Source organism: Pseudorasbora parva, chromosome 19, assembly GCF_024679245.1.
Source record: "Pseudorasbora parva isolate DD20220531a chromosome 19, ASM2467924v1, whole genome shotgun sequence".
Lineage (NCBI taxonomy): Eukaryota > Metazoa > Chordata > Actinopteri > Cypriniformes > Gobionidae > Pseudorasbora > Pseudorasbora parva.
Genome location: NC_090190.1, coordinates 1313535 through 1338802, shown reverse-complemented (window position 1 = coordinate 1338802; position 25268 = coordinate 1313535). Strand labels below are relative to the sequence as shown.

Here is a 25268-nt window from a genome sequence, read left to right as displayed (position 1 = left end):
TGTCTGTCTATGAGAACATTGGCGTATCTAAAAAAACATGGCCGCCATCGGCCAATGAAATTTGAGCACCTATTAGACAGGGTTAACGGAGGTCGACCAGAACGAAACTCAGTAGGCATGTTTAACTCATGGTCCTAGAGGTCTGTAAGAATTTTGAAAGAAATCGGCCACTAGTTGGCGCTAACGAGTTTTATGGCTCTGCAATCACGTGGTGTTGCACACATCGGCAAAATATGCATATCATATGATAGATCTCCTCATGTTGAACAACTTTGCCTCTAGAACCATTTCGGTCAATCAAATTGTTAAATAAATATTTGCAATAATGTTAAAAACCTACTTTTGCGAACTAGTCCCTGGTTTTTTTGCGCAATCAGAACCAAACCAGTCTAGGACAATTCTCTGGACTCTCTAGATCAATAATTATCAAAAAAAAGTTGATTTCTTCCATTTGGATGGCTATAACAGAGCCATTTAGAAAAGAGGCGTGGCAAAATACACTCAAAAGCCTATAAATCCTAAGAGGAAACTCAAACCTTCACGAAAATCGTTGGGTATATGTGGCATAACATGATGAAGACACATGCAATGTTTTATGGAGATCGGAGTATAGGGGGCGCTATAAGTGTTAAAAAGCTTTGAAAACCATGTATTCCCTATGGTGAATTGCCTGTAAATGGTATTTTCCATCTCTGTAATCAGGTGGGGTTAAAACAGCCACATAATATGCATATATTATGATAGATCTTCTCATACTGAACAACTTTGCCTCTAAACTAGTCCTAGGTTTTTTGCCTGATCAGAACCAAACCACAGCAGTATGATTCTCTGCACTCTCCTGATCAATTCATATTTAGACTTTATAAAGTCACTATTATAATATTTAAAATCACATTTTGTCATTTTATCACTTCATTTCACCTGATATCTCTCAAATTCATTCAGTGCTTAAAAGCCTTTCATGCAAAAGGTGTCAAATGCTTAAAGACCTTAAATGGCTTGAACCCCGCTAAATGCTGCTCGCAGCTTTAATTATTATTATTATTATTATTATTATTATTATTATTCTTCTGCCGTAAAAGCGATCGTGCAGACCAAACCGTAAATGCTAGAGACTTCAAACTTTGTCAACAGGTAGTCCAAAAATCGAGGAGAGGTTATCAAATTATGAGCCAGATTGGCCCATAGGTGGCGCTATAGCAACCAAAAGCGCGAAAGGGCTCATAACTCCTAAACCGTTGCTCCTAAGGGTCAAGTGTCTTATATCATTGGAAAGCTGAGACCATGACGAACAAAACGTATATCTCCGATTTCATTTCCGTCATGAAAATTTGTCCGCCATTTTGAATTTTGTCGAAAATCTACTTTTGCGAACTAGTCCCTGGTTTTTTGACCAATCGGAACCAAACCAGTGCAGAAATGTTCTCTGGAGACTGAATATCAATATTCATTGAAAAAAAGTTGAAATTTCGATTCATGTTTGCTAAAGGGCGTCAAAATGGATGTTCAGGGCGGAGCCTATTTTAATAATAAGGCTATAACTCAAGAAGGAAATGAGATATCGTCACCAAACTTGGTACACATATTTATGGGCTCAGTCCTTGGTCACGATAAAAAGATCGCGACGATTGGCCACATGGTGGCGCTATAACATGAAAAAAACATAAAAAGGGGTATAACCACCTGACCGTTAGTCTTATTGACTTGAAAATGGGAAAGCAGTGTCTTGGCCCAAGACCCCATGTATGTCTATGAGAACATCGGCGTATCTCAAAAAACATGGCCGCTATCGGCCAATGAAGTTTGAGCACCTATAAGACAAGGTTAACGGAGGCTGATCGGAACAAAACTTGATGGGCATGTTTGACTCATGGCCCTAGAGGTCTGTAAGAATTTTGAAAGAAATCGGCCACTAGTTGGCGCTAAAGATTTGTATGGCTCTGTAATCACGTGGTGTGGCACCCATCCACAAAATATGCATATCATGTGATAGATCTCCTCATACTGAACAACTTTGCCTCTAGAACCATTGCTGTCAGTCAAATCATTAATTCAATATTTGCAATTATGTTAAATACCTACTTTTGCGAACTAGTCCCTGGTTTTTTGCCCAATCGGAACCAAACCAGTGCCAAAATGTTCTCTGTAGTCTGAATATCAATATTCATTGAGAAAAAGTTGAAATTTCGATTTACGGTTGCTAAGGGGTGGAAAAAGAATGTTGTGGGCGGAGCCTATTTTACTAAAAAGGCTATAACTTAAGAAGGAAATGAGATATCTTCACCAAACTTGGTACACATGTGTATGGGCTCATTTTTTGGTCTCGAATAAAAAAACCGCGACGTTTGACCAGTTGGTGGCGCTATAATGTGAAAAAAACAACGACCGCTAGTCCGATTGACCTGAAAATTGGTATGCAGTGTCTTGGCCCAAGTTACTATATAAGTCTATGAGGACATTGGTGTATCTCAAAAAACATGGCCGCCATCAGCCAATGAATTTTGAGCACCTATTAGATGGGGTTAACGGAGGTCGATCGGAACGAAACTCAGTGGACATGTTTGACTCATGGTCCTAGAGGTCTGTAAGAATTTTGAAAGAAATCAGCCACTAGTTGGCGCTAACCCAAAAGGGAAGCTCAAAAATTCACGAAAATTGTTGGGCATATGTGGCATGACATGCTGATGAAGCATGCAAAGTTTTAAAGAGATCGGACTATAGGTGGCGCTATAACTGTTAAAAAGCTTTAAAAACCATGCATTTCCTATGGTAAATTGCCTATATTGGCTGTAAATTGACTTTTTCATCTATTATTTCAGTGTTTAATATCTTGCTAAATAAAACTTAATGTCTTTAATGCCTCAGTGCTTAAACGCCCTTAAATGCTTGAACCCCGCTCAAATGCTGCTTGCAGCTTTAATTATTATTATTTTTCTTCTCCCCTAAAACGCATCGTGCAGCCCAAACCGTAAGTGCTAGAGACTTGAAACTTTGCCAAAAGGTAGTCCAAAAATCGAGGAGAGGTTATCAAAGTATGAGCCCGATTGGCCAATAGGTGGCGCTATAGCGCAAAAAACAAAAAAAAAATACTATTTTGCTTATATCTCGAAAACCCATTGTCGCACATTCAAGTGTCTTACATCATTGGAATCCTTGGCTTAAGCCGAACAAAACGTATATCTCCGATTTCATTTCCGTCATGAAAATTTTTCCGCCATTTTGAATTTTTTTGAAAACCTACTTTTGCGAACTAGTCCCTGGTTTTTTGACCGATCGGAACCAAACCAGTGCCAAAATGTTCACTGTAGTCTTACTATTAATAATTATCGAAAAAAAGTTGAAATTTCGATTCACAGACGAAAAGGGGCGTGAAAATGTACATTGAAGGCGGAGCCTATTTTACTAAAGAGGCTATAACTCAAGAACGAAATGAGATATCTTCACCAAACTTGGTACACATATGTAGGGACTCAATTTGAGGTCACGATAAAAAAATCGCGACGATTGGCCACTGGGTGGCGCTATAATGTGAAAAAAACATGAAAAGAGCTGTAACCACGCGACCGCTAGTCCGATTGACCTGAAAATTGGTATGCAGTGTCTTGGTCCAAGGCCCCATGTACTTCTATGAGGACATTGGCGTATCTCAAAAAACATGGCCGCCATCGGCCAATGAATTCGAGCACCTATTAGACGGGGTTAACAGAGGCCGATCGGAACGAAACTTGATGGGCATGTTTGACTCATGGTCCTAGAGGTCTGTAAGAATTTTGAAAGAAATCGGCCACTAGTTGGCGCTAACGAGTTTTATGGCTCTGTAATCACGTGGTGTTGCACACATCTGCAAAATATGCATATCATTTGATAGAACTCCTCATGCTGAACAACTTTGCCTCTAGAACCATTGCTGTCAATCAAATCGTTAATTAAATATTTGCAATTATGTTAAAAACCTACTTTTGCAAACTAGTCCCTGGTTTTTTGCCCGATCGGAACCAAACTAGTCTAGGATAATTCTCTAGACTCTCTAGATCAATAATCATTGAAAAAAAATGAAATTTTACATTTGGATGGCTATACTAGGGCCATTTAAAAAAGAGGCGTGGCAAAATACACTCAAAAACCTATAAATCCTAAGGGGAAACTCAAAACTTCACGAAAATTGTTGGGTATATGTGGCATAACATGCTGATGAAGCATGCAAAGTTTTAAAGAGATCGGACTATAGGTGGCGCTATAACTGTGAAAAAGCTTTAAAAACCATGCATTTCCTATGGTAAATTGCCTATATTGGCTGTAAATGGACTTTTCCATCGATTATTTCAGTGTTTAAAAACTTGCTAAATAAAACTTAATGTCTTTAATTAGGGGTTCAAGCACGAAGTGCTGAAACCCTATTGTAATTGTATTGATTTTTATTAGGGGTTCAAGCACGAAGTGCTGAACACCTATTGTATTTGTACTGATTTTTAGGGGTTCAAGCACGAAGTGCTGAACACCTATTGTATTTGTACTGATTTTTAGGGGTTCAAGCACGAAGTGCTGAACACCTATTGTATTTGTGCTGATTTTTATTATTAGGGGCCAAGCACCGAAGGTGCGGAGGCACCTATTGAAATCGTTAGTGTTCCTATTATTATTATTCTGCTTCTTCTTCTTCTTCTTCTTCTTCTTCTTCTTCCGCCATAGGAGTCTCTGGCAGCCCATAGAACCGTATGGTAAAAAGTTGTGAAATTTGGCACACTCATAGAGGCCAGTCTGAGCTGTCACTATAGCAAATTTGGTGCCTCTAACTCAATCCCTCTAGCGCCACCACCTGTCCAAAGTTTCACTCATATTTATGCTTATAACTTTTGACCCCTAAGGGCTAGAAACAAAATTCTTTTTTCATCGGATTCCTTGGCTCAAGCCGATTCGATTTCACCCTATGATGTCATTTTCCGGTATGCAAATTTTCCCGCCATTTTGAATTTTCTGAAAAACCTACTTTTTCGAACTCCTCCTAGGCCGTTGCTCCGATTTTCACGAAAATTGAAACAGATCATCTTCAGAGCATGTTGACAAAAAGTTATGGAATTCAAGTTGATTCGTCCAATCGTTTTCAATAAACGCACAAACAAATTTTACGTGGAGGTTGCAAAAACACACTAAAGGCTATATCTCCGCAACGCTTTATCGTATTCAAACCAACCTTGGTACATGTCATCACAAGCATGACTTGAAGCAACATGCAGCGTTTCGGCGCAGCGCCACCTACTGGTCCGGAGATACGAAAAATGCATATTTTGGCTTATAACTTCTGAACCGTTTATCCAAAAATCATAAAATTGGTCTCATTAGATTCAGGGCGTCATGCCGAGTCGACTGATATCCAATTTTACCATGTCGGCCATTTTGGATGTCGGCCATTTTGAATTATGTGCAAAAATGCTGTATTTTATGAACGCATGAACAGATTGTTATGAAACTTGGTATGGGTCATCACCACGATGCCCTGAAGTAGCCTGAGAAGTTTCGAAACAGCGCCACCTAGTGGAGAATTTTTTTTTTCAAACGCTTATAACTTTGGGTGTGGTTGACATATTTTGATGGGAGTGTGTTTTTTGGTCTCCTGAATCCTTGCCGACTCCAACGATACCAGACTTGCCAGGTTTCGGCATATGGTTTGCGCAGAGTTGTAATTTAGTGCTTAAAAAACATTTGCTGATATCTTCGAAACCGCTAGTCCGATCGAGACGAAACCAGCCTCAGAAGTTCGGAAACATAGGTCGATAGCTATATGCTAATGCCCAAATCTCAAAATATTGATAGTAAGGGGTAGTAAAATCCAATCAAAGTCAGGTGTCAGTCATTTTTTACGTGTTTTTTCATATAAATGTCTATAACTCCAAAACAAAATGAAATATTTTCACCAAACTTGACACACATATGTATGGGCTCACTACGAGGACACATAAAAAAATTGGTGGGATTGTGCCTCTTGGTGGCGCTATAATAAAACAAAACATGAAATTCCCATTGACTTCAATGCAGTATTACGGTTTAAAATGCTAATGCTATAATTTAAGAATGCACTAGTGTATCATTACAAAACTCGGTATGTGTCTTCCGCTCTATGTCCCGAAGATATTCAAAAAGTTTCGGGGCAGCGCCACCTTGTGGTCAAAAGTTGTAATAAAATGTACAAAAATGCTAATAACTTTTGATTAAATTAGCCTATTGTAATGAGACTGGTCATAATACATTCATTGGCTCATGCCGAGAAGATAGATACCAATTTTGCCATATTTTGCAAACATATCTGTGCTCCATCTTGTTATTTGTTAAAAATCTACTTTTTCAAACTCATCCTAGACCGTTTGTCCGATTTTCACCAAAATTGATCCGTATCGTCTTCAGACCATGCTGACAAATACTTATGGATTTCGGATTGATAGACAAAACAGTTTTCATATACCACTGCAACAGAGTTGAGCCATGATGCAAAAATTACTCTTGAGGCTGTATCTCTGCAATGCTTTGACATATTGACACCAAACTTTGCATGTGTCATTGTCATCTCAATCTGACTAAACCACATCAGTTTCGTAACAGTGACACCTATTGGTCGAAAGTGATAAACCATTAAACCATTATTATTGACTGTATTTAAAATTTGACTGCTATTTTGCCTAAAATCAACTTAATAGGTCCTTAATGGCTCATTGTTGCAGTTGGCTTGAGACTTCCAGCCATGCTGGCATGTCTTGTCTTCTTCTTTGCGCTTGGCCCCGATAATGGCTGCTTGCAGCTATATTTATTATTAGGGGTTCAAGCACGAAGTGCTGAACACCTATTGTATTTGTGCTGATTTTTATTATTATTATTATTATTATTATTCTGCCGTAAAACTCATCGTGCAGACCAAACCGTAAATGCTAGAGACTTCAAACTTTGTCAATAGGTAGTCCAAAAATCGAGGAGAGGTTATCAAATTATGAGCCAGATTGGCCAATAGGTGGCGCTACAGCAACCAAAAACGCGAAATGGCTCATAACTCCTAAACCGTTCGTCCTAAGGGTCAAGTGTCTTATATCATTGGAAAGCTGAGACCATGACGAACAAAACGTATATCTCCGATTTCATTTCCGGTATGCAAATTTTTCCGCCATTTTGAATTTTGTCAAAAACCTACTTTTGCGAACTAGTCCCTGGTTTTTTGACATATCAGAACCAAACCAGTGCCAAAATGTTCTCTCTAGTCTGAATATCAATAATTATCAAAAAAAAGTTGAAATTTTGACTCAGGAACGAAAAGGGGCGTGGAAATGTACATTTAAGGCGGAGCCTATTTTACTAAAGAGGCTATAACTCCAGCAAGAAATTAGATATCTTCACCAAACTTGGTACACATGTTTATGGGCTCAGTCTTTGGTCACGATAAAAAAATCGCGACGATTGGCCACTTGGTGGCGCTATAACATGGAAAAAACACAAAAAGGGCTATAACCACGCGACCGCTAGTCCGATTTAATTGAAAATTGTTATGTAGTGTCTTGGCCAAAGGTACCATGTATGTCTATGAGAACATTGGCGTATCTCAAAAAACATGGTCGCCATCGGCCAATGAAATTTGAGCACCTATTAGACAGGGTTAACGGAGGTCGATCGGAACGAAACTCAGTAGGCATGTTTGACTCATGGTCTTAGAGGTCTGTAAGAATTTTGAAAGAAATCGGCCACTAGTTGGCGCTAACGAGTTTTATGGCTCTGCAATCACGTGGTGTTGCACACATCGGCAAAATATGCATATCATATGATAGATCTCCTCATGTTGAACAACTTTGCCTCTAGAACCATTTCTGTCAATCAAATCGTTAAATAAATATTTGCAATAATGTTAAAAACCTACTTTTGCAAACTAGTCCCTGGTTTTTTGCCCAATCAGAACCAAACCAGTCTAGGACAATTCTCTGGACTCTCTAGATCAATAATTATCAAAAAAAAGTTGATTTCTTGAATTTGGATGGCTATAACAGGGCCATTTAGAAAAGAGGTGTGGCAAAATACACTCAAAAGCCTATAAATCCTAAGGGAAAACCCAAAACTTCACGGAAATTATTGGTTATATGTGGCATAACATGTTGAAGACACATGCAAAGTTTTATGGAGATCGGAGTATAGGGGGCGCTATAAGTGTTAAAAAGCTTTGAAAACCATGTATTCCCTATGGTGAATTGCCTGTATTGGCTGTAAATGGTATTTTCCATCTCTGTAATCAGGTCGGGTTAAAACAGCCACATAATATGCATATATTATGATAGATCTTCTCATACTGAACAACTTTGCCTCTATAACCAATACTGTCAATCAAATCTTTATTTAAATATTCACAATTATGTTAAAAACCTCGTTTTGCAAACTAGTCCTTGGTTTTTCTTGCCTGATCGGAACCAAACCACAGCAGTATGATTCTCTGGACTGTCCTGATCAATAGTTATCAAAAACATGTTGACCTTTACACTTTGGGTAGCTATAACAGGATCATTTAGAGAATAGGTGTGGTAAAACATGCTCAAAAGCCTAATAATCCTGAACGAAAACTCAAAACTTCACAAAAATAGGTGGTGTGTGTGTGTGTGTGTGTGTGTGTGTGTGTGTGTGTGTGTGTGTGTGTGTGTGTGTCTCTCTGTCTGTCTGTTTGTCATGCTAGCAAACAGCACTTCCAACATGCTACACATGCTAGCAGTGATTAGCTAAGTGTTAAATCAGGCAAAGAACATAGTAAGAACTCTATAAACATTATAGTAACCATCTGTGACAGTTAACAACTGCCTAGCAACACCATAACAACCATCAAGAACAACCTAGCAACCACCTAGCAACATGTTTATCATGTTAGCAAAGTAAAATAGTAATTTTGTCATACAATTGATTAATATTGTTCTATAATTCATATTTAGACTTTATAAAGTCACTACTATAATATTAATAATCATATTTTGTCAGTTAATCATTTCATTTCACCTGATATCTCTCAAATTCATTCAGTGCTTAAAAACCTTCCATGCAAAAGGCGTCAAATGCTTAAAGACCTTAAATGGCTTGAACCCCGCTAAATGCTGCTCGCAGCTTTAATTATTATTATTATTATTATTATTCTGCCGTAAAACTCATCGTGCAGACCAAACCGTAAATGCTAGAGACTTCAAACTTTGTCAATAGGTAGTCCAAAAATCGAGGAGAGGTTATCAAATTATGAGCCAGATTGGCCAATAGGTGGCGCTACAGCAACCAAAAACGCGAATTGGCTCATAACTCCTAAACCGTTCATCCTAAGGGTCAAGTGTCTTATATCATTGGAAAGCTGAGACCATGACGAACAAAACGTATATCTCCGATTTCATTTCCGGTATGCAAATTTTTCCGCCATTTTGAATTTTGTCAAAAACCTACTTTTGCAAACTAGTCCCTGGTTTTTTGACATATCAGAACCAAACCAGTGCCAAAATGTTCTCTCTAGTCTGAATATCAATAATTATCAAAAAAAAGTTGAAATTTTGACTCATGAACGAAAAGGGGCGTGGAAATGTACATTTAAGCCGGAGCCTATTTTACTAAAGAGGCTATAACTCCAGCAAGAAATGAGATATCTTCACCAAACTTGGTACACATGTGTATGGGCTCAGTCTTTGGTCACGATAAAAAAATCGCGACGATTGGCCACTTGGTGGCGCTATAACATGGAAAAAACACAAAAAGGGCTATAACCACGCGACCGCTAGTCCGATTGACTGGAAAATTGGTATGCAATGTCTTGGCCCAAGGTACCATGTCTGTCTATGAGAACATTGGCGTATCTCAAAAAACATGGCCGCCATCGGCCAATGAAATTTGAGCACCTATTAGACAGGGTTAACGGAGGTCGATCGGAACAAAACTCAGTGGGCATGTTTAACTCATGGTCCTAGAGGTCTGTAAGAATTTTGAAAGAAATCGGCCACTAGCTGGCGCTAACGAGTTTTATGGCTCTGCAATCACGTGGCGTTGCACACATCGGCAAAATATGCATATCATATGATAGATCTCCTCATGTTGAACAACTTTGCCTCCAGAACCATTGCTGTCAATCAAATCATTAAATAAATATTTGCAATTATGTTAAAAACCTACTTTTGCAAACTAGTCCCTGGTTTTTTGCCCAATCAGAACCAAACCAGTCTAGGACAATTCTCTGGACTCTCTAGATCAATAATTATCAAAAAAAAGTAGATTTTTTGCATTTGGATGGCTATAACAGGGCCATTTAGAAAAGAGGCGTGGCAAAATACACTCAAAAGCCTATAAATCCTAAGGGGAAACTCAAAACTTCACGGAAATTGTTGGGTATATGTGGCATAACATGTTGAAGACACATGCAAAGTTTTATGGAGATCGGAGTATAGGGGGCGCTATAAGTGTTAAAAAGCTTTGAAAACCATGTATTCCCTATGCTGCCCTACAAAGCAAAAAGGCAGTAACTACGCAGAGTGCAGAACTGAGAAAAATGACTTTAAAGTTATCCTGTCATCCAGCCTAAGTAGTTGTAGGTAGATTATTGGACATGTGGCTTTTTTGTTACTTTATATTAGTTTTATTTTTGTACATATCAATCCTCATTTTTAATTTGGTATTTTACCCCTATTTTGCAGTTACTGTATTCTTGCTTTGTATTACTTACCAAAAACGTGGCACCATGCCAAGGAAAAAGGCAGTAACTACAGATTCTCCAAGAACTATTTTGCCACAACTTGGGCTCTGGGTGTGTTAGATATATTACTGTATTTTACTGTATTTGAAATAATTGGAACCATTTGTTTTTCTGAACATGGATATACCAAACCCAAATTAATTTGACCATTTTAGGTCAATATTTTCCACCCGGAAGCTGTTCTGGTGCTGAAACGGCTGCTTAAAGTCTCACATTGCTAAGCTGTATCAAGGCCCAAATGGGGACAATTTATTTTGAATAGGACCACATTATTATGTGTGAGTATTAGATTAATGTGTCTCTGGGGGTGTTTCTCAATCTGTAATGTAGTATCTGCTATACCTACAAATCACATTCATGTTAAAGCATTGCAAAACAACTTTTCTTTGGAGCAATATAGGCAAGTTAAACTCCAATTCAACAGAGCAAAACAAAATCATGTTGCCTAAGTGTTTCTAACGCTTTTTGTACTCTTATGATGATAACTAAGATAAACAAGTTGATGATTTTATATGGTGCAGTATCTGTTTCAGTAGGTTTATAAACATAAAGTACTGAATGAAATGAATACATGGGACAGATATTTCAAATTAGTAAACATACATTTAATAATAGATTGTGTGTGTGTATATATATATATAAATAAATAAATAAATAAATAAATAAATAAATAAATAAATAAATAAATGAATGAATGAATGAATGAATAAATAAATAAATAATGATGATAATAATAATACAAATAATTGATGAACACCACATTTCATATGGTTATTACTCCTCATCCTCCAAAACATTGCTCACAGGCAGGGAATACCAGAACACCCTCCTGTTTGGTGGCATGAGGTGACAAAGATTACAGAGGATGTCTCTCTTCTTGACCTCCTCAACCCCTCTATTCTGTGGTCGCAAAAGAGTGGGCACCTTCAGCGAGAATTTCTTCATGAGGAAGTCCAATTCCATAAATTCATTCTCCGTATGGGGCAGCTTGTAAAAGAGGCTCTTGGAGCCACGCCGCACCTGTATCTCCGCCATCTCCCCAAGCTTTGGTGCTTGCGCTTTCTTGACCTTGACGGTGGAGTGGCCATCCCTCCAATCTAGCACATTGGCATTCTCCAATTTGATAACATCCACCTTCCTGGAGTTGGAGCTTGCCACAACACTCACAAAGTCCTCAAAGTCGTAGACCACACCACCTGGACGGCTCCTCATTTGCTGCTCGACACCATGGTGGAAACTGTCTGCGCTCATGAACGTGTGTCCCCTCTCAAAAAACTTTAGTGTGATGTCCTCCTGTGAAATGGTGTCACTGTTCACAAGAGTGACAAGTGAGGATAGAAGGCACCAGTTCTTATTCTGTGCACTGCAGTTGTCCACCCAGAATATGGTGTGGCGTACATCCCGCTCCTTCTCCAATGCAGTTGTATATGCTGATGTAATTTCCGCGGCACTTCGCCCAGCCATTCCCTCGTGCCACAATACAGAGATGGTGTTTTTTTTGTTTGTTTTTTTCCCCACTGAGGCAAATGTTTCGTGGTATGCCACGATGCGACGAGTAAATACTGCTGACTTGACTCCTGGCATCCGTGGCAGCATTATCACCTTCTGGAGGTCCACACTCCGAACTGATGTCATGTCCGGCCAGTCCCTCTCTGCATCTGCCTGGTAGCTTTGGCGGCTCTCTAGGGCAGACTGCTTATGTTTGTTCCACCTTAGGCACTCTGGGCAATCTGAGCTTTCAGTCTCCCCTGTGTGGCAGTTCACATGTTCTGCATGTTCCAAACAGTCCTCACATTGCTCCTCCCCAAGTTTGGCAAAGCTGATTTTTTTGTCTTTTACCATCTTCCTGTATGCTTCATAGGAGCAGGCGTTTCCTTTATCCAGGTAGTCTGAATGCATCATCTTAATTGTGATGTCACTTGGCAGGTACCGTCGATTTGGGGCATGCTCCCGTCTGTAATGGCTCACACAAGGATGGAAGGACTCAATGTGGTCATCAAGGGTCTTCACGTCTATCTTGTTGACTGCAGCCTGCCTTCCTCTCTGGTCCTTGGATGGAACCAGTGGCCTGGTGTTCGACTTCCCCATCATGGAAATAACGAGACTGTCATTTTTAGGGTGGTAGCCCAATGATGACAGGAAAAACATTTTGCAGACCTGTCTTGGCTCTCCTTTCTGGTTTTGCAGGCGGTAGATAAATGAGCGGCCACGGCGACTTTCTGGGCCGGTTGTTATTCTTTTGGTTGGCATTGGGGTAACTGAGTAAAACATCCATGATCGTCTTTCTGTGTAGGTCATCTCCCAGTACTGACTCCATATCTCCCTCCGTCTTTCCTCTGAAATATGGTCTGTACACCTTCTTCGACATTTGGCACCACATGGCTCTCTCATTGGTGGTCGACGTGATTCAACATCAGGCTGTGGCCCTGGCTGTGGCTCTGGCTGGGGCTCTGGCTGGGGCTCTGGCTGGGGCTCTTGCACTTGTTCTCCTGGGTCTCCAAGTTCCACTTCAGTCTGTGCCATCGTAGGGGTTGGGACATAATCTAGGTCTGTAATGTCATCATATAAGCTGTCCACGCTGGTGGTATCCAGGAAAGTGTCCAGGATGGTCCACTCCATTGTTTCAGCGGGGGGCAGGACTTGCTGCCTCTTTGATGGAATACCTACATGTGTATCTTAAATGAAAAAGAGAGAAAATTAGTGGCATGAATGTAAATCCACATCTGTCTGTGTCTGTCTGTCTGTCTGTGTAGGCTACTGCAACAAATTATTATTATTATTATTATTAGTATTATTAGTATTTATTATTAATTATTATTATATGGACCTACAGGACAACATCTTCACTCTGATCAACATATGTAGGCTATATATCGATGTCTGTATATCATAATATTTAATTGTACAGGGAATAATTTTAATAAAGTTTAATTAATTAATAAATGCCTAAATAATGACTAACACAATAATAAATTAATAATTTTTAACCCTTAATGAAAATGAAGAAAGAAAAGCCAACATACAAAAAACGCAGCCTGGCTTTATAAGTTACATTAGGTTGTAAGTTGTATTATCCTACAATAATAGGATAAAACAGAAGCTTGCAGTAATGCAGAGGGAAACATTTTCATAGGTTAATATAATTAAGGGGAATCCAAATTAAATATATAATTTTATATTTAGAAGAACAAACCGTGCAATAAATAAATGCTTAGGAACAGGAACCAATGTGTTGAGCCTGAGCGCTAAGGGGGGTCGTAAATAACTGCCGACTCGCTCTGCAGAAGTTTGTTTTTGTTGAAAGCATGATGCTTACAGTAAAGAGAAAGGTGTCAGTTTTGCTCACAACTCACTAATTTCTTTAAACAGCGGACATAGTCTTTAAACAGCGGACATAGTCTTCAAACAGCGGACGCGAAGAGAGTGCGTTTTAAGTTGAACAGACACCTGTTGCCGTTTCTCTGTCTGTTCGTTAGTAAGATAATTCGAAAAGTACTGTACGGATTTGGATGACATTTTCGGACAACATGGGTATTAGGACAAGGAACAGATGACTACATTTTGGTGGTGATCCGGAACACGGGACATTTGGAATTTGTAATGCTACATTGACCGCGGTTATTATGCTCTCCGAGTGCTTTTCTAGTTATTGAATATTTTTCCACCGCTGATTGGATTATAACTTTGTGTCATGAACAACAAAATGATGACATGGCATCGGCGATGATGTGAAGTTACAGAGGATAAAGTTACAGCTAGGAGCAGGGAGGATCAGGGGGAGGTAAGCAAAGCTATTTGAAACATCGCCTGTTAATTAGCATAATGCTTTCTGAATGGACCTCTGAGAGGAAGTCCCGCCCTGGCGGCTGACAGGTGTTTATATTGTGATAGCCTAGCCTCTAAATGTTTAATCTGTCACTGTTACTTACCATTCTCCGGGTATTTTCTTTTCAACGCCAGTTCGACCATCTTCTTTCCCCTGCTTTGTGCCATCTCAAACAAAATTTGTGGGAAGTTAGAAGGGTGAAATCGCAAATGTTAAAACCGTCTCGTGAGGATGCCGCTAAATCAGCTGTGTGTGTTCACCATGGAAACAGTAACTGCGCTGCGTAGCAACACGGTTATTTTTTGTTGGGTAAAACAAAACAAGAATACAGTAATGGATGTTACTGTACTCATGCTTTGTTTCACTAGGCCTTTTTGCAGTTACTGTACAAACGACTACCATTTTTCACCAAAACGACACACATTTGAGATAATATTTTTTGTCACATAACAAAGGATGCCTTGAATGTCATGAAAATGATAATAACTCATTTTTGACCAAAAATGCAGTTACTGCCTTTTTGTTTTGTAGGGCAGTATGGTGAATCTCTGTAATCAGGTGGGGTTAAAACAGCCACATAATATGCATATATTATGATAGATCTTCTCATACTGAACAACTTTGCCTCTATAACCAATACTGTCAATCAAATCTTTATTTAAATATTCACAATTATGTTAAAAACCTCGTTTTGCAAACTAGTCCTAGGTTTTTTGCCTGATCGGAACCAAACCACAGCAGTATGATTCTCTGCACTCTCCTGATCAATTCATATTTAGACTTTATAAAGTCATTATTATAATATTTAAAATCACATTTTGTCAGTTTATCACTTCATTTCACCTGATATCTCTCAAATTCATTCAGTGCTTAAAAGCCTTTCATGCAAAAGGTGTCAAATGCTTAAAAACCTTAAATGGCTTGAACCCCGCTAAATGCTGCTCGCAGCTTTAATTATTATTATTATTCTCCGCTAAAACGCATCGTGCAGACCAAACCGTAAAGCGTGGAACTTTGAAACTTTGTCAGATGGTAGTCCTCAATTTGGGGAGAACCTCAGAAAGTATGATCCCGATTGGCCAATAGGTGGCGCTACAGCAACCAAATGCGCAAAAAGGGTCATAACTCCTAAACCCTTTGGTCCACAATCAAGTGTCTTATATCATTGGAAAGCTGAGTCCTTGGCGAACAAAACGAATATCTCAGATTTTATTTCCGTCATAAAAATTTTTCCGCCATTTTGAATTTTGTCGAAAAACTACTTTTGCGAACTAGTCCCTGGATTTTTGACCGATCGAAACCAAACCAGTGGCAAAATGTTCTCTGTAGTCTGAATATCAATATTCATTGAGAAAAAGTTGAAATTTCGATTCACGGTTGCTAAGGGGTGGAAAAAGAATGTTGTGGGCGGAGCCTATTTTACTAAAAAGGCTATAACTCAAGAAGGAAATGAGATATCTTCACCAAACTTGGTACACATGTGTATGGGCTGATTCTTTGGTCTCGATTAAAAAATCGCGACGATTGACCACTTGGTGGCGCTATAATGTTAAAAAAACATGAAAAGGGCTATAACCACGTGACCACTAGTCCGATTGACTTGAAAATTGGTAGGCAGTGTCTTGGTCCAAGGCACCATGTATGTCTATGAGGACATTGGTGTATCTAAAAAAACATGGCCGCCATCGGCCAATGAAGTTTGAGCACCTATTAGATGGGGTTAACAGAGGTCGATCGGAACGAAACTCGGTGGGCATGTTTGACTCATGGCCCTAGAGGTCAGTAAGAATTTTGAAAGAAATCGGCCACTAGTTGGCGCTAACTCAAAAGGGAAGCTCAAAAATTCACGAAAATTGTTGGGTATATGTGGCATAACATGCTGATGAAGCATGCAAAGTTTTAAAGAGATTGGACTATAGGTGGCGCTATAACTGTTAAAAAGCTATAAGAACCATGCATTTCCTATGTTAAATTGCCTATATTGACTGTAAATGGACTTTTCCATCTATTATTTTAGTGTTTAAAATCTTGCTAAATAAAACTTAATGACTTTAATGCCTATGTGCTTAAAAGGCCTTAAAGGCTTGAACCCCGCTAAATGCTGCTTGCAGCTTTAATTATTATTATTATTATTATTATTATTATTATTATTATTATTATTATTATTAACAATACTAATACTATTATCATAAATTACTAATGCTATCAGTACTACTACACTGAAAAAAATGACTTTGTGGTATGGTAAAATCTATTACATTAATTCATGTAATTATTACATTGTAAAATCAAGTTTAAGTTGGAACTATATATCTTAAGTAAAATGTACACAGTCTATTCATGTAATAACTTAACTGAGAAAAAAGAGTAAATGTTATCATATATTTACAAATAATATTTAATGTTTTATAGTCACAGCACATTCACCTAAAATATTAAGTACATTTTAATCTGAAAAGCAAAGTGCATTTGAAAATGCGCACAGATTTTTCGCAAAGATCCAACTTGTTCAGTGGTGGCAGAGATGGTCATTTTGGGATGTTGCTTTTATGTGGCTGACTTATTCTGAATAAGTTTTAACTTTTCATTGAACGTGAGTTTTAATCACAATAACGGTAGCCAACGCTACATAAGCTCTTATTGAGAATTAATAGAGTTTTTTTATGTCACCATTATGGCGATGAGTGTTTTCTTCAGTTTGGTGACTTTTTAATGTTAGTGTTTCTCTCACTGCTGTGACTGAGTTTGCTATGGCAAGAAAAGCAGAGAAAACATGATCAGATGATTTTGGCCGCTTGATGATCAGAATTTGATCATTGTGTAGTGGCTTAATTCACCAATCTTATACGTGAATATGAGCAATATACTATTAACCTTGTTTTATTCTAGAAAAGATCCAGCACAGTTTTAACCAGAAAAGTTGAATACATTTTATAACAGACTGTACACTAAGCACTTTGAACACCTGCAAGCTTTTCTCACACACAGATATCAAGATTCAGCCTAAGAATCTCAACAATGGTGACATGCTTCATGCCACAATGCATTCTGGGTGCATCATGCAAAATTCCCAAATGCATTGTGGCATGAAGCATGTCACCGTTTAAATTTTAATTTACTTGATTACTTTTAATAAATACAACCTGCTAAGTTACATATAATTAAGTAGCATTTACTAAATGTCTTAGCAAATGTTACATTTATAGTTAAGTACATTTTACTTGATACTGGCAAGTAATGTGTACTTGATATTACAGCAGTAAAATTTACCAAGAAAAATTGAGTGCAAATTGTTACAAAGATTTTATCAAGTAAATCCTACAAGTTGTTTTTATTAGTGTACAAGTACTACCAGTACTTATAATCATGAATATCATTGTTGTTACTACTACCACAGCTACTTCTATTATTATTGTTATTATTATTAGTATGATTATCTACTTCTACTGCAACACTATTGGGTCATTCCTAGCATTCGGTGCCATTTGAGTCCCCATTACATAATATGGTATATTTTGAGTAAAAATTTGCTAATAATTGTATTTAAAGGGTCATCTTACACAGTTAACCCCCCTTTACCATAGAACACAATTATATGTACCCAGGATTAATTAATTAAAAATAATTACTTTGATTTTAGTGCAAGTATGCTAAACTAGTAGCGTAAACTAGTAAAGTAATAAAAATCAAACAAATTCCAAATTTTTCAACATTGTTGTATATTCTTATTTATAATATTCCTCACCAATATATATTTGTTGTTATTAAAACATATTTAATGCTTAAAGTCTTTAAAATATGTTGTGTCCCTGAACTGAATGTCCCCCCTGTTACTCTGATGGGAAATCCATCTGAACACACCCCTAAACTGTCCCTCTAATCACATGCCTCTCAGGAAGTAAAATAACTTTTGGCAGCAAACTATCCACAAGAATCAAAGCAAGTCTCTCTCCTTAATTTACTCTTTTTTTCAGTGTATTAGAACGATTTATTGATGTGGTAAAGCATAACATGTCCACCCTGTTATGCTTATTTATAGTGGAAACTGATAATTGATTGTAATTTTGAAAATATGGTTAATAAACATGTTAAAAATCTTCCTCAGTGATCACTGCGCACTAGCTTGTTGTTCATCACATAAGTAGCAGTGGCTAACTTTAGAATAAAATGTCCCTCCTGTTACTGTCCACCCTGTTACTGTTTTGCACAGTAACAGGGTGGACATATTGTAACAGAGTGGACATAATACCTAGATAAATAAGTGTTTATAGCATTTATTTGTAATTATAATCAATTTATATGGAATTTATTTGTTAAGAGGTCCGTCTGGCTTGAGAAGACAGTGTGGAATTACCTAGAACAACACATGGGATGCTGGTCTGTTCAGTAGTATGTTGCAGTAAGTGCACCCTTAAAAATAAAGGTGCCAGGAAGAGTCAAACATGGGCTTTCACAGTGATGCCATAGGAGAACTATTTTTGGTTCCCCCAAAGACCCGTTTTGTGAAAGGTTCTTTAAAGAACCATCTTTTTCTAACCATTTTATAGTCTAAAGAACCTTTTTGCACTACAAAGAACCTTTTGTGCAATGGAAAGGTTCTTTGGATATTAAAGGTTCTTCATAGAACCTTACACCCTGCCAAAGAACCATTTAAGAACCGTTATTTTTAAGAGTGTAGTAACAGTAAGATGCTGTTACGTTAACTGTTACTTTTACTGTTTTCTTTTAGATTAGACAATTTTGAATGGTTGATGTTGTTCATGTTTCTTTCTTCTTCAGGAGATGGCAGGGTTAATTAGTTGATTTGTGGTGTGATGTCCTGTTGTTCAGTGGCGTGATGTCCAGCCTGTCCACCCTGTTTCTCCTCTGTCCACCCTGTTACCTCTGGGTTTTTTTATGTTAATTAAATAATTTCAACAAATGTTATGCATATCTTGGTAGTTACTTGTAGAAAATTAAATGGCACAATTAAATTATTTAAAATGGGGACAAAATTCCAATGAAATTTATTTTTATTCTAAAAGAAATATGTTGAAATTACCATTGTGCCTTAAAAAAAAAAACTATTTTCTCAAGATAATGCTTGTTTATGAACACTTTGTAAAAAAATTTGCAGGGTAGAGTGAGAGACATTTTAGCTCTTAGAATATATAAATATTACAATAATTATGCATTTAAAACATGTATTAATTGAGATGAGAATGTCCGGTAACAGGGTGGACATTTGGCCTTTGCATGTGTGAAGAATTTGGTCAAAATTATTAAACAATAATATCCTGAGCTGGACCAATATATTTTTATTGTAGTGTAACAAGCCAATTTTCAGATAAAATTATAAAATCATGGAAATTTAAACATTTTTTAATAGAAAGTTACCAAGCTGAAATGGCACCGAATAGTAAGAATGACCCTATTACTATTTTATTTTTACTACAAAATATATTATTTACTTTGTTTTTCTCTCTTCTGTATGTTTATGTCATTGGTCTTACCTTGTATAAGTTACATTTTAGTGCATTTGCAATTTTGATCGATTAAAAAACAAAATAAAAAATATACTGTATATGTCACTGACAACATTAGAAGCAAGAAAAACACTCACTTGGAGCACAAGTGTACGCTGATGTGTACTTTTCTGTTGATAAAATAATAACAGTTAGACACACATTCATAAGTACATAAACAAATTTTATCACAGTCTTCTTCTCTCTGTCCCTTACCTCCAAACACCTCGACCTCACACAGTGTGAGATATTCACTGCGCCCAGGAATGAAAATGTTCACATATCGCCCCTGAATAGGCAAAATATCAAAGGTTTTTGTCTCTCCGTGTGCTATGGACACAACAATTGCAGCTCTGTGAAGACACACAGTAAGATAGAAATAGAGATGAGCATATCAAAAGTGAAATTTGTATATTATATTCATTCATTACACACAGACTGATATATTTCAAATGTGTATTTCTTTTAATTTTGAGGTTTGGAACAGACAACTAAGGAAAACCTCAAATTCATTATATCTGAAAATTTGAATATTACATTATACCAATACAAAGAAAGGATTTTTTGAAATCTTGGCAAACTGAAAAGTATAAACATGAAAAGTATGAGCATGAACGGAACTCAATACTTAGTTGTGGCTCCTTTAGCCTGAATTACTGCAGCAGTGTGGTGTGGCATGGAGTCGATCAGTCTGTGGCTCGGCTCAGGTGTTATGAGAGCCCAGGTTGCTCTGATAGTGGCCTTCAGCTCTTCTGCATTGTTGGGTCTGGCATATCACATCTTCCTCTTCAAAATACTGCATAGATGTTCTATGGGGTTAAGATCAGGTGAGTTTGTTGGCCAATTAAGAACAGGGAAACCATGGTCCTTAAACCAGGTACTGGCTGCTTTGGCACTGTGTGCAGGTGCCAAGTCCTGTTGGAAAATGAAATCTGCATCTCCATAAAGTTGGTCAGCAGCAGGAAGCATGAAGTGCTCTAAAACTTCCTGGTATACAGCTGCGTTGACCTTGGACCTCAGAAAACACACTGGACCAAAACCAGCAGATGCTATGGCACCCCAAATCATCACTAACTGTGGAAACTTTAAACTGGACCTCAAGCAATGTGGATTGTATGCCTCTCCTCTCTTCCTCCAGACTCTGGGACTCTGATTTCCAAAGGAAATACAAAATTTACTTTCATCAGAGAACATAACTTTGGACCACTCAGCAGTCCTTTTTGTCTTTAGCCCAGGCGAGACGCTGTTGACGCTGTCTGTTGTTCAAGAGCAGCTTGACACGAGGAATGCAACAGCTGAAACCCATGTCTTACATACGTCTGTGCGCAGTGGTTCTTAAAGCACTGACTCCAGCTGCAGTCCACTCTTTGTGAATCTCCCCCACATTTTTGAATAGGTTTTGTTTCACAATCCTCTCCAGGGTACGATTATCTGTATTGCTTGTACACTTTTTTTCTACCACATCTTTTCCTTCCCTTCGCCTCTCTATTAATGTGCTTGGCTCTATTAAAGGCTTTCCTGCAGCTCAACCAGTAGAGCATAGCGCTAGCAACGCCAAGGTCATGGGTTCGATTCCCAGGGAGAGCAAGAACTGAAAATAATGTAAAATGTGTACCTTGGACGCAATGTAAGTCGCTTTGGATAAAAGCGTCTGCCAAAGGCATAAATGTAAATGTAAATGCTTGGACACAGAGCTCTGTGAACAGCCAGCCTCTTTTGCAAAGACCTTTTGTGTCTTGCCCTCCTTTTGCAAGGTGTCAATGGTTGTCTTTTGGACAACTGTAGAGTCAGCAGTCTTCCCCATGACTGTGTAGCCTACAGAACTAGACTGAGAGACCATTTAAAGGCCTTTGCAGATGTGAGGTTTTGAGTTAATTAGCTGATTAGAATGTGGCACCAGGTGTTTTCAATATTGAAGCTTTTCACAATATTCTAATTTTCTGAGATAATGAATTTGTAATTTACCTTAGTTGTCAGTTATAATCATCAAAATTAAATAAATAAACATTTGAAATATATCAGTCTGTGTGTAATGAATAAATATAATATACAAGTTTCACTTTTTGAATGGAATTAGTGAAAGAAATCAACTTTTTGAGGATATTTTATTTATATGACCAGAACCTGTACTTCTGTCAAAGGCAAGTTTGTGTTAAAAATATTCATTCAGAGTCAATGTATCTTGTTTACTCATTTTCTAACCAAGTATTAAGAGAGAGAGACAATACTTACAGCTCATTACTGTTGCCATTATTTTCCAGGCTGTTGCCGATGCGGATCTGAGCACCATTTATTCTCTTTGCAAAAGCATCTCCTCGATTAGTGATGCTGACTCTGGTTACCGTGTAGATGTCCAGCAGGTCAACTCTCCACCAGGGGTTCATGTCCTCATCAGTATGACTGCATGATCCACTATCCAGAACTGAATTCCTGTTGCCATCAACGGCATTTCGAGCATCTGCCTTGAGCACCGGGTGTGTGGATAACTGGACAGCCGGGGCTCCAAGAGCAAGATTCCCTGTTTAACATAAATTAAATATCAACTTTTTTTTATTTTTATTTTTTTTATTTGTACCTTAATGCGCTAAAGTATAAATCCAATATAATTGGCAAAATAATGCAAAGCTATGTAATCCAAATAATTAACACAAAGCTCTCTGGAATACTTGATTCTGATTCTAATGGCTTGCCTTTTATTTAAAAAGTGCATAAGGGTTATGTAATCATTATCAAATGACTTAAATGAAGACACTTGACCTCAAGGCTAGATTATTGTAATGCTCTACTGGGTGGTTGCCCCACACACTTAATAAACAAACTCCAACTGCCTAAAAACGGAGGAGCTCGAATTCTTACTAGAACCAGGAAGTGTGATCATATTAACCCTGTTCTGTCAACACTGCACTGACTCCCTCTTTAAACTTTTGGAATATCAAAACTCTGGCCAGTTGATAATACCTAGAATATCTAAATCAACTGCAGGTGGTCGATCCTTTTCCTATTTAGCACTTAAACTCTGGAACAGTCGTCCTTGCATTGTTTGGTAAGCAGACACACTCTGTCAGTTTAAATCTAGACTAATTTCTGTAATCTGGCATACAAAGAACATGATCAATTTGTATTATTCATGTCAGTTAAATGATTATTCAGTTGCATTAACTAGGTCAGCCAGAAACCGGAAAAACATCCCATAACACCTGATGTACTCGTTATATGTTGGAAAATGAAACCTGGAATGAAACCTGGAATGAAAATGAAAGGTTTCAACCTGAAAATGAAACCTGGCAAAATGAAGAATTGCATCTACACTAATGTTAGTCTCTCTTTTTATCCCAAGGAAATTACTAAAAATGCTGTATTATGCATGCCAGATAAGATTTTTAAAAGCAATTTCAGAATTATTTCAGAGTTTGCATTCTCTTGAATGTTGCCATGCAAATGAGTGGCCAGAACGCATTAAATGTTCTCTATTTTAGTTCAATGGTGTCGTGTAATTGGCCCCAGAGTAAATAAGTAAATGATTCTTAACAACAGGGATGAATACATTAAAAACTTACTTTAGCTGGACAATTACTTTTTTCTCGAGCTGATGTACAGCCAAAACAATCTCTTTCCCATTGGTTTCCTATTATCACTGTAAAGCTGCTTTGAAACAAGTTATATTGTAAAAAGCGATATATAAATGAAGGTGACCTGACTTGCTCTGTTGGTTGCTGGGTTTCTTATTTCAATCACCTTGTTAGGTCTGTTGTTCCCAAGGTCGGTGAGGTAGCCAAGGCACACATATAGTAAAACATACGGTCATAAAAATAAAAAAAAACTAAGCAATACATATGTCCCATAGTAGTGAACACACACCCAGGGAGCAATTGTGGATTAAGGGCCTTGCTCAAGGGCACATAAGTCATGAGTAATGAGAGTGGAAGAGAGCTCTGTTCATTCACTCCCCCATCGGAGATTCAAACCCACAACCTCCAGATTGCAAGTCCAACTCTCTAAACGTTAGGCTACAACTGAGAGTAATAAACAGGTCAAAATATCATAGACAATACAGTATATAATTATGCAATTATTTATTTGGTTGCTCGTGACTGTACATTATCCCTTAAATGTTTGTGTTGCTTGAACGTGTCGTTTGTCTTACTAGGAATCATTTTCAAGGAAGCTTTGCGTTTATTACAAGTGAGCTACTCACATTTTTTCACTCAATATATTGTGTCAAATAATTTATTTGGGATTAGTAACCATGTAATAAGCCGGGGACCTGATCAGCCTGTCTGGGTTTATTTAGCCATAATAACCAATAAGGGATAATGTACATGAAGACGGTTGTCAAATGTTTAGTAAGAATAGTATATGTGTGTTACTGACAACATTCAGTAATGAAGAACACTCACTTGGACCACTAGAGCAAGGGCACGATGGTGTGTCCTTTACTGTTAATAAAGTAATGACAGTTAGACACACATGATTAAGTACATACATTTAATCATATTTTTAAATCCAGGCATTTTTACTTCTATTACTTTAAACGTACCTGTGGAATCAGCAACACACAGCCCAGTAAAAAGTGTCAGAAACAAAATCACACGTACAGCCATCCTGATATGAGACACAACAACACATCACCTCATCTCAGAATATGAAGGAATCATTTTCAATTTATCATCCTCATATAAACAAAGACACATATATATTGCTACTGTAATGATAAAATAGTAGAAGAACCCCAAGACTTAAAGTCGGTGTAATGAGACTAACCTGCCTCCGTTCTTTGAGCTTTAAATGCCTTTGCTGAGTTTGATCTAATTTTAATTTATATACACTACCGGTCAAAAGATGGTAAGATTTTTTTAATGTTTTTAAAAGGTCCAAAATAAAAGGTCCCTCTTCTGCTCTCCAAAGCTGCATTTATTTGGTCCAAAATACAGAAAAACTGTAATATTGTGAAATATTTTTACAATTTGAATATATTTTAAAATGCATTATATTCCTGTGATCAAAGCTGAGTTTATCATCATTACTCTAGCCTTCAGTGTCATATGATCCTTCTCACATGAGGATTTGCTTATTATCAATGTTGGAAACAGGATTATTTTAAGAAAATGTATTCTGTAATAGTAAGCTTTTGTAACATTATCACTACTGTTCACAGGTTTAATACATTTATTCAGCAAGGATGCATTAAATTGATCAAAAGTGACAGTAT

The 25268-nt window shown here is 37.6% G+C and overlaps 2 protein-coding genes across 2 annotated transcripts in view; both read right to left on the bottom strand.

Moving 5' to 3' along the window:
• The window catches only part of LOC137047984 (fucolectin-4-like), a 144137-nt gene that overhangs the window by 118160 nt on the left and 709 nt on the right, over positions 1-25268 (bottom strand). The window contains exons 2-6 of the mRNA XM_067425927.1: positions 24597-24661; positions 24457-24495; positions 22292-22577; positions 20276-20412; positions 20158-20190 (exon numbers count right to left, since the gene is read on the bottom strand). Coding sequence (XP_067282028.1) covers positions 20158-20190; positions 20276-20412; positions 22292-22577; positions 24457-24495; positions 24597-24661 — 560 coding nt within the window. The remainder of the gene's footprint in view (positions 1-20157; positions 20191-20275; positions 20413-22291; positions 22578-24456; positions 24496-24596; positions 24662-25268) is intronic.
• On the bottom strand, positions 11504-15035 carry LOC137047768 (uncharacterized). The gene is made up of 2 exons (XM_067425631.1): positions 14659-15035; positions 11504-13404 (listed from the first exon to the last, which is right to left on the bottom strand). Exons 1-2 carry the CDS (start codon positions 14720-14722, stop codon positions 11504-11506), a joined length of 1965 nt encoding a protein of 654 aa, XP_067281732.1. The 5' UTR covers positions 14723-15035.

Coding starts and splice junctions, on each gene's coding strand:
- LOC137047768 (XM_067425631.1), bottom strand. CDS start 14,722: ATGGCACAAAGCAGGGGAAAGAAGATGGTCGAACTGGCGTTGAAAAGA. Junction 13,405..14,658: donor AAGAAAATACCCGGAGAATG/GTAAGTAACAGT, acceptor TTTTCATTTAAG/ATACACATGTAGGTATTCCA.